The 14,456-nt window shown below is 39.0% G+C and overlaps 1 protein-coding gene across 2 annotated transcripts in view; it reads left to right on the top strand.

Moving 5' to 3' along the window:
- Positions 1 to 273: 273 nt before the first annotated feature.
- macrod2 (mono-ADP ribosylhydrolase 2) overlaps positions 274 to 14,456 on the top strand; it is an 839,875-nt gene continuing 825,692 nt past the window's right edge. For both annotated transcript variants that reach the window (XM_084075313.1, XM_084075314.1), the window contains exons 1-2: positions 274 to 524; positions 6,630 to 6,731. In XM_084075313.1, the coding sequence (XP_083931439.1) occupies positions 488 to 524; positions 6,630 to 6,731 (139 nt within the window). In that variant the 5' untranslated portion in view covers positions 274 to 487. The remainder of the gene's footprint in view (positions 525 to 6,629; positions 6,732 to 14,456) is intronic.

The raw sequence follows: 14,456 nt of genomic DNA on the forward strand, positions 1-14,456 counted from the left end.
AAATAAGCAACTACACTTTAGAAACAAGCCCCCCCCAAAAAACGCAACCCACACACACGCAGGCACAACTACCAATATTTACAAACAACTCGTCAAAACAAGCCCAATGTTGCTTATAACAAGCAAGACATGGCAACGCCAACTCGTGGGGGCGGGACGTCTCTCTTGACCGACACGCCTGACACACCAATCGCGACCCCACTTCCCCATCGCCGACAGCCAATCGCGTGGCTCAGAGTCGTACACATAATTTACGGCTGCAGTCAAGATAGGTTGAGCTCACGGGACGGTGGGTTTTCGTATAGAAAATCTGACAGCTTCACCAGGTGAGACATCGTGCAGAGAGAGGAAAGAGAAGAGAAGAGAAGAGAGAAGGCTTTATTATTACTTTGTATTTAACAGTTTCCCTGGCAGCCACCATTCCGCTGTGAGCCTGGGGTTGCCACAGTCCAAACACATCCATTCGAAGTCCAGTCATTCCGGCAGCATGAGCAAAAAGAAAAAGGACTGGAAGACTGAGAAAGGTAAAAGAGCCTTGTGTTTTATTTAAGGGGGGGGATGTATTCTAATGTGGAGGCTTGCTATCATCACCATGTACCATGGATGGACACAGTATGAATCACTCTCTCTCTGTGTGTCTGCCCCCCCCCCTCCCCAGCAGAGGGGTTTTGTTATGGTTAGTACTGTGTGACAATGCGGTGAACCCATATGATGATTTATACAGATGTTGGGGTGATGCTGTGCACAGTGCATCTTGTTAAAGGGAAACCTTGCTCCACGTTTCTGACAGTCAGATAATGATGCACCTCTCCTTGTCAGGATACAATGTATCCAAACAGACAGTGGATGGATACACTGTATCCTAACTGTGCCTGTGCACATGTTACAGTGTATCCGATACACTTAATGTGCACAGTCAGGATATTGTTGAAGATAGTTGGGGGGGAAAAGAAATGGACTGTTTTCAGCACTTTTTTAAGACAATAGGACAGTGACCATCGTCATCCCTAATTAGTGGGATTGAGCCCAGCTGTGCCTATTAGGCAGACAGAGACACCTGCTGTTCATGACCTGTTTGAACAATGACATGTGTCATCCCTTTCCCCCTATTTTTAGTGTTGTCAAACTTCTAGGCAATAGATCAATACATATACTGTCTGTGACCAGAAGTTGGTGTGATTGAGTTGACAGAAGCCACTGTTCTGCAACTGTTCCCATAAACAAGCAGTATACTCTCATCACTGTATTACATAAAGCTACTGTATAATGATGGGGCGTAGTAAATAAACTAACATTAGGTCTCGTTCAGGGTGGTAAAGTTTAGAACCATGGACAATATTCTCCATCTGTAGACATAAAATAAAAGCAAAGGTTACACAGTCAAGAGAGAGTGTGTTACCTTCCCAGCCATTGCACGTATTATTCCACACGAAGCAACCAAGTGACTTCACAAATCTTTATTACCCATTTTGGTTTTTATGTTCTGCTCATTTAATCAAAGCAGTGGACCTGGTCGGTGTTCAAACATCAGTTCTTATAGGTCTTATGGCTTAGTTTTATTGAAATATTAAGTTCCTTTCAGACTTCAGAGAAACTGCTGTGTGGGTAAATGGTCAGTGGTTTGTGCACTATGTGGCATTGCTTCTTCACACACTGCTTGCTGTCTCTATTGAAAAAAAAGCATTAGTGTGAAACCTCAACATGATCTCATCCGATGTGATTTTTTAAAAACCGCATGGCTGTAATAGTGGCCAAGCCGAACTAGGACAGGGTTTGTCTGTATTTACTGGGTACAGCATGTATGTTTGCACCCTCAAAAGTTCAGCACATGGCATGGCACTGTGGGCATGACTTCATGAAAAAAACCTCTGGTGACAAAATCCTTAAGTTCCTGGTGAAGAAGTGAAACTGAATTGAATTGAACTGAACTTAAGTGAAAGTGAAACTTAAGAAGAGCAAGGTGGTTGCAGGCATGGTTGTTGCAAAGTATGCATGTACAGCAGGGCTCTCCAACGTTTTCAGGCCAAGGACCCCCTAGCTGAGAAAGAGAGATAGCAGGGACCCCCATAATATATATTGTGTGTATATATATATTTTTTTTTCATTGATTTCATAGGCAGCTTCATAGACTTTAACCATGCTCTTAAACAATACTTACTAACCCTGACCTTTTACTCTGTACTTTCACTCTTTTTCCCCCCTATACCAAAACACTTTGCCAAAAATAGCAGATCTACAAGCACACAACGCCTCGCAGCGCGAGGCGTTGTGTGCTTGTAGATCTGCTATTTTTGGCAAAAGTTCTCCTCAGAATAGGGATGCTTGGTTGAAGTGGTTAATGTAAGAATCACACAAAGAATCGGCGGACCCCCTGTATTAACTCTGAGGACCCCCTAGGCGTCCCGGACCCCCTGTTGAAGACCCCTGATGTACAGTAAAGGGGGAAAAAAGGAGCCAGCCTGCATAGTGCATCTTCACCAGTGAACTCTGCATTGCAATGTGTGTGTGTGTGTGTAATATTTGTTCACAAACTGCACACATACAGTAGCAGCTTTATGTTACTAAGTTGTAATCAATAGTTAAAGTTTGGACAGAGATATTTCTGCAGAGTCCTTCACAAACTTACTATCAATAGTTCACGTTTGGACAGGGAGATTAGAGCCGATTTCTTCATAAAACCGCACACATTCTTACTATCCATAGTTCAGGTTTGGACAGGGAGGTATTAACGGCGTTATTGAGGGAGAGGTTACCTTGAAAGGGACAGCAGGATGATGTACTTTATTCTGGAAATAAATGCTACATCTTAGAACTACATCTTTTGGAACAGCTCTCATATAAGGACGGGTACTTTTGGCTAAACTTTGTTCCCTCAGCAGGGATCCCAGTCAGCCTACTACTGACGCATTTATTTTTAATCAGTTTTCAATATTCATCCATTCAAAACGAAAACAAGGCTAGCTTTGAGCGTCATACAACCTGTTCTCATTTGGTTTTTGGAACAGCTCTCATACAAGGACTGCTACTTTAGGCTAAACTTTGTTCCCTCAGTCAGCAGGGATTCCCAGTCAGCCTACTACTACTGACACATTTTTAATCAGTTTTCAATATTCATTCATTCAAAAAGAAACCAAGGCTAGCTTTGAGCGTCATACAACCTGTTCTCATTTGGTTTTTGCTATTCCTAGAATTCTGCCAACATTTCCTTCCTCTTATCCTGAGCTCAATCTCATATGTGATCATTTGAGAGTCGGTGTCCAGTATTACAGTCTTCATGGTTCATGGTTAATTCATATTTAACCATAAGCCATACTGTACTAAAAACACAACACGCTGTGAGCTTGTATATCTTTTTTTTTGTAGAAAAAAAAAATTGGGGATATTTTATGCCTTTTTATTGATAGGACAGTAGACAGGAAATGGGGGGAGAGATTGGGAGTGACATGCAGCAAAGGTAGTCGGGACCGGGACTCGAACTCGCGACAACGCTGCCAGGTAACTTTGGAGCCTATAGGTGCCTGGAACGCGATCTTGTATATCTGCTATTCTCGAGGAGTTTACGAACATAAAAAAGAAAGTTCACCTAAAATGACATGCCCGAAGTAGAGAGAATTACGAAACTGCTCTAATTTGAAAATGGTCCTAGGTTCTATATGAAGGCTAAAAGTTGTACTCTGCACCACACAGAGCGGTGTGGTGCAGAGTACAGTACAGTCAGTGCAGATCTGAGCCCAAAGAGCACTATTGTGTTTACAGGACCCAGACAATGGCTTTTATCCATCCATGTAGAATGAATGAATGCGGGCTGGAAGAGAGACTCCAGAATGGATGGGAGGAGGGTTTTTTATTCCTTCCACTGCAAAAAAATTGGAAGAACTGAATGAACCTAATGCAAGACTGAGCTACAGTGAAACTTCAGCCTGAGGATGACTTGAGGAAATTCATGCTTCTTCTCCAAACATAGTCTTACCTTTTTATATAGAAGAAGCCCGGGACAGTAAACTATTGAGTGTTGATTTAACTCTGAGCATGTCCAGTTTAGGCCTGTCCCAATTATTACATAATCGCCTAATTGCAATATTTGAGATAATCGCATTATTTTTTGCATAATCGTTTCCATTTGGAAAAATATTCATACATTTTCAAATGCATAAAAAAAAGCAGAAATAGCTGATCTACAAGCTAACAACACGTCACTTTGTGACGTGTTGTAAGCTTGTTGATCTACTATTTCTGCTTTTTTTTTAAAAAACAAGTTTTTTTAAGTATAACATCATATCTTTGTATATTTAAGTTATTTGTCATATCTGCCGTGTGCAGATAAAACTAGGATGCCAGGTCTACAAATGACCTGGCATCTGTCCACATACACAGATGCTATCTAAATGTATTGGTGTGTCAAATCTTCAAACAGACTTTGAGATCAAAGCGGTACAAATAAACTATTACAAACCACCGTAAAACGACAAATGTCCACAGAATCCATTCGTAAATTAGAGATCAATCAAAGTCACTGCTGTAACATGTAATGGCTTTAGCAATTGTTGCAGAGAGAAAATTGAATCCACAACAAAATGTGGGTTGATTTTAACAATAAAATAATCGCTTTTATTTTGGTCTGTAGTGACGGACTAAATAGTTGGTGCACTTTGGCTGGCTGCAGTGGCTGTATCAGTGCAAGGCCAACAAGATTGTAGAATTATGAAGATGGAAGAAGTATAGAAGCAATACACAGATGGAGCAGAGATAATTGCAGAGCCAGGGGAGAAGTGGAGCAGAAGAGATGAGGATCTGTTGCATGCGGTCACCGATAAAAATTGAAAAGCCAGCAGCCAGCCACAGCGTTGGATGCTGGTCAAAGACCAATCGTGCTCTGGGTAGAGGACCAGCGTTGGATGCTGGTCAGAAACCAAGCATGCTTTGGGTATCAGACAAGTAACTAAGTACATTACTCAAGTGCTGTACTTAATGGTAGGCTAAGTGATTAAATAGCTCTATATTCTGATAGTACTCATACTGTAGCTATAGAGTGTTTGTTCAGTAACAGAGTCTCCATGTCTCTTCACCTCTTTATTAAACAGAAAATGCTTTTTCAGGTCGGGATAGAGAACTCAGCCAGGATACATTTTACACAAGTGAAATTGGAAGTGATGACACTAAGAAATGAACAGACAAAATTGGAACTGCAACACTATAAAAATGAAGCTGATAATTGGGTACTCTCTCCTGATTGGCTGAGATTTTGTCACCTACCTGAAATGTATTTTCTTTTTTATTAAAGAGCTGGAAAGACCGGTCCGGGAGTTACTGAACAAACACACTATAGCAATGATTACTATCAAAATATAGTGCTTTAACCTTTTACCAAAATACCTTTTGTTTAAACCCAAAAATATCACTTACCCTACCTTAAGTACACTTTTGAGCAATTTTTACTTTACTGGAGTATTTCCAATTTTCAGTACTTCTACTCCACTACATCTCAGAGGCAAATATTGTACCTTTACTCCACTACAATTATTTGAAAACTTTAGTTACTTGTAGATTTTGATCATTAGTACAAAACATACAGTAACCACTTCAGCATTCAGCAGTTCATTTCGGCTATTTTCAAAATATTTCTATACGTTTGAAAACTTGAAATGGGACATTCTGCGTAATAAGTACTTTTGTACTTTCACTCAAGTACATTTTGAATTCCAGACTTTTACTTGTAACAGACTATTTCTATATTGCAGTATTGACACTTTTCCTAAGAAAAACATTTGAGTTATTTTCCCACCACTGTTGGGTCAGGACCAGAGGGGGATAGGAGCAGTGTTGCCAGATTCTGTGAGAGAAACAAGCAATCAGGTCTAGGAAAACCAGCCCAAAAGAAGCGACTGGGCAGGACCAGTGATGACCGCTGGTTAAACTATAGGCATTCGGTTTAAGAAATTGGGATGTCAATAGTTTTGTGCTGAATCTACGTAAATGTACAGTTCTCTCTGGCACTGTCAGGTTTCTTCTCATTTATTTATTTACTCCCTTTTTGTTTCACAGCAAAAGGATAAGCTTATGTTCATTCAAACATACTGTATTATACTGTCATGGCTTACTGTTGAGAATAGATTACATTCACGCACTCTCACCTTTTTCAGAAATGTTTTAACTGACCAAAAACCCCAGTATTTCTTTGACCAGGTAGGATACAGAAGAGATGAACATACCCATATGACTAAACACTTAAACCAAGAACAGGTCTTCTCAAAGCTTCTACTATCTATAGAGCTGTAATAGGATGGAACTCATTGCCTAAGTACATAATTAATACAAACACAAAATTCACCTTTAAGAAAAGGTTAAAAGAACATCTGATGAAAACATGCCTGTACTAATCCCCAGACGCACAACGTTTAATGTGTAATAAGTGATTTCGTTTTATTTTAAATTTACTACTTGATTGTACTTTTTGTTTTTTTATTTTCTATTTTTATTTAGATTATAGTGATTGTAAAGTTGATGTAAGGAATGTCTCTGTTAAAATGTTTGTCTGTGTCGGACCCCAGGAAGACTAGCTTTTGTCATGGCAAAAGCTAATGGGGATCCTAATAAACTAAACTAAACTATGCTGTCACTGTGTTTCGCAGAGAGACTGCTCCGTCTTGACCGGGAGGAAAGACGCAAGGAGTACCGTCGCCATGATTTCACGTCCCTGGACAAGATTCCCTCCTGGAGACAGGGGAGTAAAGGTAGGGTAATAGATGGATAGAGCTCAGTGGCCGTAACCTTTTTGTGCATTCAGTACCTTTCGGGCTGGCCATGCCTGATAAACTGACTCAAAAAGCTGTGCTGTTAAACTTACATACACAGTTACATTACATTCGTCGCCTAAAACTGTGACGATAAATGTACATCGACTACCTTTTTTTTTCACTGACGAAAACTAAATAAAAACTAAGCTACTGTATGATGACTAAGACTAAATATATTGACTATTTCATCAACAAATAAAAACTAGACTTAAAAAGTTGAGGAGGGACTAGTGCAGAAGAGATCCAGTAGAACTAAAGAGACAAGTCATTTTATGCTTGGCTGCGCTTAGCTCTGGTCCATAGCGTTAGAAGGAGTCTCTCCTTAATGCTATGGGACTTTTCGAGCCTTTGTGCACGCACCACGGGCTGCGCAGCTTCTCGTCTGTAGTTAAAAAATAAAAAATACACTTTCGCTACTCACCAAAACAGACGGTTTGATGGAGTTGAAAGCCTACTCTACTGAGTGGGAACACTCTGAACCCCCCACCTCACGTCTAAAATACACTTTTTGGCCAGGAAAGAAAATATTTCACCGGAAGGAAATATCTGGTCAATAGAAAACCTCCATTGACCAGATCTGTAGGGGGTGCAGTGGAGTAACCAAAAATATTTTTTCCTTCCAGTGAAATATTTTCTGTTTTCCTTCCAGTGAAATATTTTCTTTTCTGGCCAACAATTTGACGTATTGTGTATACAGTATAATACATTTCAATGTCCACACAAAGGGTATAATCCACTAGACTTTACTGTTGGCTTCGGGCATGTAAAACATACAGCATATATAATATGACACTGTATTCTACATATTTCTCCACAAAATGCGGAAATGTCCAAAATCATGTCAGATGCGCAGTAGAGCACAAATCTCTGCCAGGAGGCATGCCCTAATAATAATACTAGCATTGTATGCAGTGAAATGTCTACCTACAGCCATGACTGTAGCACGGACGGCATGTGATTATACCAGTTGTACTGTACATCATTAGTTCTCAAAGTGGGGTCCGGGAACCACCAGGGGTCCTTGCGGCACAATAATGTTAAAGGTAGGGTAAGTGATATTTTTTGGTTAAAACAAAAAGTATTTTGTAAAAGGTTAAAGCACTATATTCTGATAGTAATCATTGCTATAGAGTGTTTGTTCAGTAACAGGAGTCTCCCCGTCTCTCCAGCTCTTTAATAAACAGAAAATACATTTTCCGGTAGGTGTCAAAATCTCAGCCAATCAGGAGAAAGTACCCATTTTTAAGCTTCATTTTTATAGTGTTCCAGTTCCAATTTTGTCTGCTCATTTCTTATTGTCATCACTTCCGATTTCACTTGTTTAATCTATATCCTGATTGAGTTCTCTATCCTGATTGGATAAAATTGGAAATGAAACTGAAACTGAAATGAAAATGCATGTTCTGTTTAATAAAGAGCTGGAGAGACAAGGAGACTCCTTTTACTGAACAAACACTCTATAACAATGAGTACTATCAGAATATAGAGCTATTTAACACTTATTTTAACGAAACGACGAAAATCACTTACCTTACCTTTAACCACTTTAACCTTTTATACTTTGGCTATTCAAAAATAGTAGATCTACAAGCTCATGGCACGTGCCGCGCTATGAGCTTGTAGATCTGCTATTTCTGAAAAATCGTGACCTTTTTTAGCAAACCTTTTGAATATATATATATATATATATATATATATATATATACTGAAACACTGCTGCACATCATCTCTACTGTCTGCCTCCTTCTCTCTCTCTTTAACATTCATTGCTCACCTCTCTCCATATTTCTGTCACATTTCTGTCACTCAAATTTGGCTGTAATCCATAAAAAAGTCTGATTATTAATTCCTTGTGTCAGTCAGCAGTCAATCAACGGTTGCAACAGACTCTGTGCATAACTGTAGCTCCCTTCTCCAGAAGGTGACATGAATATTTCTTGTTCCGGGTCGGTTTCTCATACTGTACATAGCTTCATTGGATGGGCTCAGCAGCAGATTTGAAATGGAAACGCATGTCACCTTCATGCTGTATGTGTTTCCAGGGGCGCCGATTTATGTCCGCGCTTTTGGGTTTTGATTGATTGAATTGATTGATTGATTGAAATTTTTATTAGGCAAAAGAATGTAAAACAACACAGTTACATTTATAATGCTTTTGTCTAAAAGGTCCGGCCAAAAAAGTCCTTGCGGGCTTGTTTCCGTTGGGGTCCTTGAATTAATTTCATAGACATATATAGTAGCAACCAAACAGTTCAAAATCAACATTAGAATACAGAGGAAAAAATATATACCATTATGTACAAAATGAGAAAATAAAAAAGTATATACAAAAAAAGCATTATAAAATAAAAAGTATGTACAAAAAAAAGGGGAGGGGGGGGGGTCGTCTGTCTACAGGGAAACTGGTACTAGCCCCTCTTTAGGCCTCCAGAAAGATGAGTTTTTAGGGTGTGCAACGCATGCGCGCGCAGTGCACGTGCGGCCTGTCTATGCGCGTGCACGGACTGGAACGGAATTTGTGGTTATTTTCCGGGTTTGTTACCTTTTTGGGGGGGTTTTGTTACTTTTAATTCGGTTAATTTGGTACAAAAAATGTACTCCATGAAGTGAAGATGTCAGAGGTTTTTTTCGTTTTCTTTTTTTGTGATGGGTGCTCGTCATTTCCCCTGGGTGGGTGCTTTAGACCCGAGGCACCCACAGTATCGGCGCCCTTGTGTGTTTCCGGTCAGGCCTGGTTTTCCATTAGAATAAATGAGCACTTTAACACATTGACTGACATCAATCACATTGACACATCTGACGTCGTCAGGCAGTGAAAGCATCATTCACAGGATAGATCACAGCGCCCCCTGGCGTAGTCACTGAAAACATGATTTTTTTAAACCCATTTTTTAACCCATTAAGACCTGAGGCGATTCTTTAAAAAAAATCTAAATTCTAACAGTTTTTGGAAAAAAAATCATTTTAATCCACTATTCATGTTTTTTTGAAAGTATAAAGTTAATAAATGTCAGTCATTTCTTTTCTTTGTGTATTGAAATGTAATTTTCAACAACAAAAACACAATTCAATCGCAATTAGTTGTGTGACAATTAATTGTCAACTTAATTTTTTTCCCCAAGATTTTTCGAAATTAGCAGATCTACAAGCTCATAGCGCGGCACCGAGCTTGTAGATCTGCTATTTTTGAATAGCCAAAGAAATCTAAAGTGACACAGATCCGTTCCAGGTCTTAAAGGATAAAGGACGTATATTAACGTCCTTGGCAGGCAATGTGTTAATGACATTGACATTACATTTCCACAAGTTGACGGTCAATTGCACATGAAATTGAAAAGCAATGGCATGTAGGATGAGCTCCACACAGCTTCATATCTGAAAGGTGGCAGACTGTGGCTGCATCGTCTCAGGAAAGAGACTACGATATGTGTACATGCAGTATGTGTGACAATACTCGGAGAGAGAGAAAAGAGAGTGTGGACTAGTATCAACCCATACACACGCTTGACGGAGCCGTGTTTGTGTGTGTGTGTCAGTGTTGATTTCGTTGACTAAAACTATGACGAAAAATGGTCGTCGACTACCTTTTTTTCACTGACGAAAACTAATAAAAACTAAGCTATGATGACTTAAGCTAAGACTAAATATATTGACAATTTTGTCAACCAAAAACAAACAAAAACGCTCATTATTACGTCCCCGCCGTCGAAGCTTCGTATTCAGATCATTTCTAAGCCCAGAAGCTTTGACTTCAATTTTCAGGTCAGCCCTAGAGAAATATCCAGAGAAATGGAGAAATATCCACAGTTGAGAAATAGAGAAATATCCACAGTTGTATGACACACAATCCCGTCCTGTCATTATAAAAACTTTCCCAAAAACTAGAATGCATGGTGAACCATAGTTCTGGAGATTTGACTATGTTCAGCTGAGGAATAAAGTTGCCTGGACTGTGCCTCGGACACAACAAATCTGTGTTCAACATTGGTGAACTTTGACCGGGGTTTCCTTGGCAGGAATTTCACTTTGTTTGTTTACTTTCAGTGAGCCAACCACTCCCAACGCAAGTACAATTTTTGAGGTACTTTTACTTTACTGGAGTATTTCCAATTGCCTATACTTTTACTTCTACTCCACTACATCTCAGAGGCAAATATTGTACTTTTACGCCCGCTTAGGCCCTGTCACAATTATTACATAATCATCTAAACGCAATTATTTGAGACAATCGCAATTACTTTGCATAATCGTTTCCATGTTGAAAAATGTTCATAGTTTTTCAAACATTTTCTAAAATAGTGGAAATGGCAGATCTACAAGCTCACAACGCGTCGCATCGCGACGGGTTGTGAGCTTGTAGATCTGCCATTTCCACTATTCCATGTTTTTTGGAAAGTATAAAGTTAATAAATATGTCAGTCATTTCTTTTCTTTGTGTATTGAAATGTAATTTTCAACAACAAAAACACAATTCAATCGCAATTATTTGTGTGACAATTAATTGTCAACTTAAATGTGTAATCGTGACAGCACTGGTCCCGATAGGAACAGAATCGTAAAGCATGTTTTGGGGTGATCCTTTGCCCCAACTGCCAATCAATCGAAGTGACTACTGGCCAATCGCAGCGCGTCTTTTCCGGGACTTGTCAGTATCCAGTTGTATAAAAATATAATGTACTCTTTGCAGCCGGAGGGCATATTCCAGATTTGCTGTCCTTTTTCCCGCTGTCAGTGTGCACAAGAAATATGACACTGATTGGCCTATTAGTATGCAAGATTAACTACAGACAGACAGGCATGGTCTGGCAGAAATAATATTAGGCCTGGACCCTAATGGGTTGCTTATTATGTATTTTGGTCATCTACATTCTACACAACTACAGAGAGACCATCAAAATGTTCTCTCTCCATAGATGAGCCACTTAAAACTTATGAAGTATTCCCTCCCTCCTCCCCGGCAAAAGTTTTCAAAATGTCATTTGTCTCCAAGGTTAAACAAATGCCTGGCAACCAAGTATATTAGATGCTGTCAAGATATAATACAGAACTAAAATGAAGTGCATTAACCCATTAAGACCGGGAACAAGCTCATAGCGCTACGAGCTTGTAGATCTGCTATTTGAAAAATTGTGAAAATGTGTGCAAATCTTTGAATATATATATATATTTTTTTTAAAAGCGAACGTTTTTAACTTAAATCTTTGCTTCTGGGTGGGGTGCCTGAAACTGCATATTTTGAGATGGGGGGTCTGCGGCCAAATACATATAATTGTGGGGGTCCTTGACATGAAAAAAGTTTGAGAACCACACGTCTGAAGCCTCGGCCTCCGTTGGCTACAACGCTTCTGATGGAGATGTGTTCTCATGCCTTTAGGCTGGACACAGATATTCGCCATCTGATTATACCAACATACATTTTTTTTTTAAATAAACTGATTTAGGATTTAAAAGACATTTGTAGAATGCCCCAGAAGCAAAGATTTGAGTTAAAAATATTAACTTTGAAAATGTATATATTCAAAGATTTGCACAAATTCTCATGGTTTTTCAAAAAAATAAATCTAAAAATGACACAGATGCGTTCCCGGTCTAAAATGGTTAAATAGAACAATTACAATAGGTGTACATTTGCCTATCTCGGGGGGTCAATGATGCCAGCAGAGTTTGAGTCAACTACTTTGTACAGCTGTCTCCCAATTACAGAGGTGGAACAATTTCATTAGTCCTTGATTAGAAACGTAATGATCAAAGCCATGCGAGCCTATAGGAGTCTAAATTGTGACAGTACTGTACTGTAGAAATACAATCCATTTCCCTTGACGGGCCAAAGGCAATGTGAGCTAAACGCATAGATCACAACTAAACTGATTTCTGGTGACGCAGCAAAAATGACTCTGCACTAACAGCTACAGTGTATTTATTCCAATGCGCCGGATTTTATCCAGCTATTCTTTTGATTAATGCCAAAGTGAATGTACAATGTGTAGAACTCCGACTTGGATGTTAAAGGAAATGGGGAAATGGTGTTATTTATAAAGAAAGTCTGTCAAATCAGTTAATACTTTTCTTCTATAAAGCTGTTTTAAAAAAAAGTGATAACAAAATCCTTCCTTAACTACCTGAACTCTGGCTTCACACTAGGCGAACATTCAGTGAAAATAGATGTACAAGCTCACAATGCGTCGCAACTCATTGTGAGCTTGTAGATCGTCTATTTTCGGTGTTGAGATTTGGTGTAGAGGAAAAAAGGATGGGGCCATTTACAGATGCCTGGGGGACTTCAGCCAACAAAGTAGGTTTAAGTGGTCAAGTTAAACATCTCACAATTAAGTTCTCAGTTTTCCTTTCTTAAACCATTTCCTAGATTTAGGGCTGCCAAATTAATTGACAGTTATAGAACATTGTGGGTTTTTTTGTTTCACAAATATGCACTCGTACATCTTGACGATTCATTCAAACATTGTAATTGGTCAGCTGTTGCACCTTGCCCTTGTCTCCTGACTCGCCTCACCATTACACAAGGTGTAATGGTGTTAAATTTGACAGCAAATTCTGATTTAGTCTTTTGAATAACGCATCGTTTAGTTGTAGTCCTATTTTAGTCATTTGAAATTGTTTAGTCTTCGTGTAGTCTTAGTCGACTAAATATCATAATCTTAGTCTTTTACTATTTTAGTCTTAGTCAACAAAATTAACACTGCAACCAGACATCTCCCCACCCACCCATTAGGCTCACAGAGGCACAATAAAATCCTTACATAGCATTTTACCAAAGATTTGACCAAATATATGACATGACTAAGCACAATGAACAACGATTAATGAATTAAGAAAATTATAAAAACGTTCCCTCACCATCAGTAATTGTGATTAATAATCATGATTGCAATATTAAGCAAAAAATAATTGGGATAATAAATCCCTTCTCTTCTAGAATAATGGTGTGTTCTACCTCAGGAACAGCAGGGGGTAGATATGGCAGCAGTAGACAGCCCAGAAGGGCTCTGTCAAGGTGCCTACTGTACTGACAGTGTGTTCCAGAGTCATGATATATTTACACAGCATCCTTCATGGTCTACCTTTCAGGAAAAAAAGGCAGTGTATGGCATTTGATCTGTAAAAGTAGTTTGATTCTCCTTGACTCAGGGGTGATGCAACTTTGATGATGGAGAGGGCCACTATATTTCCACAATCACTGCAGAGGGCCACATTGCATATACTGTCGGGCAGACACCTTATCTCCGTAGTTTAACTTTTTTTCCTGAATTAATGCTGTATTTTGCCATTCTTTGTCACACAAAAGTAGCAAAAATAGCCGATCTACAAGCTCAAAACGTGTCGCAGCGCGACACGTTTTGAGCTTGTAGATCTGCTAATTTTGCTATTTTTGAATTTGAATCCTGTTTTTCTTTTTGCTATTTTTGAATTGGAATCCTGAAAAGTATTTTTTTTTCAAATGCATTTAGTTATACTAACTTCATGAACTTAAATACATTGGACATAAAAAAGACAATATAATCTTTATACTAGTCATTAAGCTACTATAATATAGACTGAAGTAATTAAAGCGGGTCACGTTTGGAATTGTAACAGCTGAAATAAATAATATATCAGTATTCCGATATTAACCTAAGGGCCGCATTAAGTGAAGGTGGGGGCCGC

The sequence above is a fragment of the Gymnoscopelus microlampas genome, assembly GCF_963454915.1.
Source record: "Gymnoscopelus microlampas genome assembly, chromosome: 13".
NCBI classification, from domain to species: Eukaryota; Metazoa; Chordata; class Actinopteri; order Myctophiformes; family Myctophidae; genus Gymnoscopelus; species Gymnoscopelus microlampas.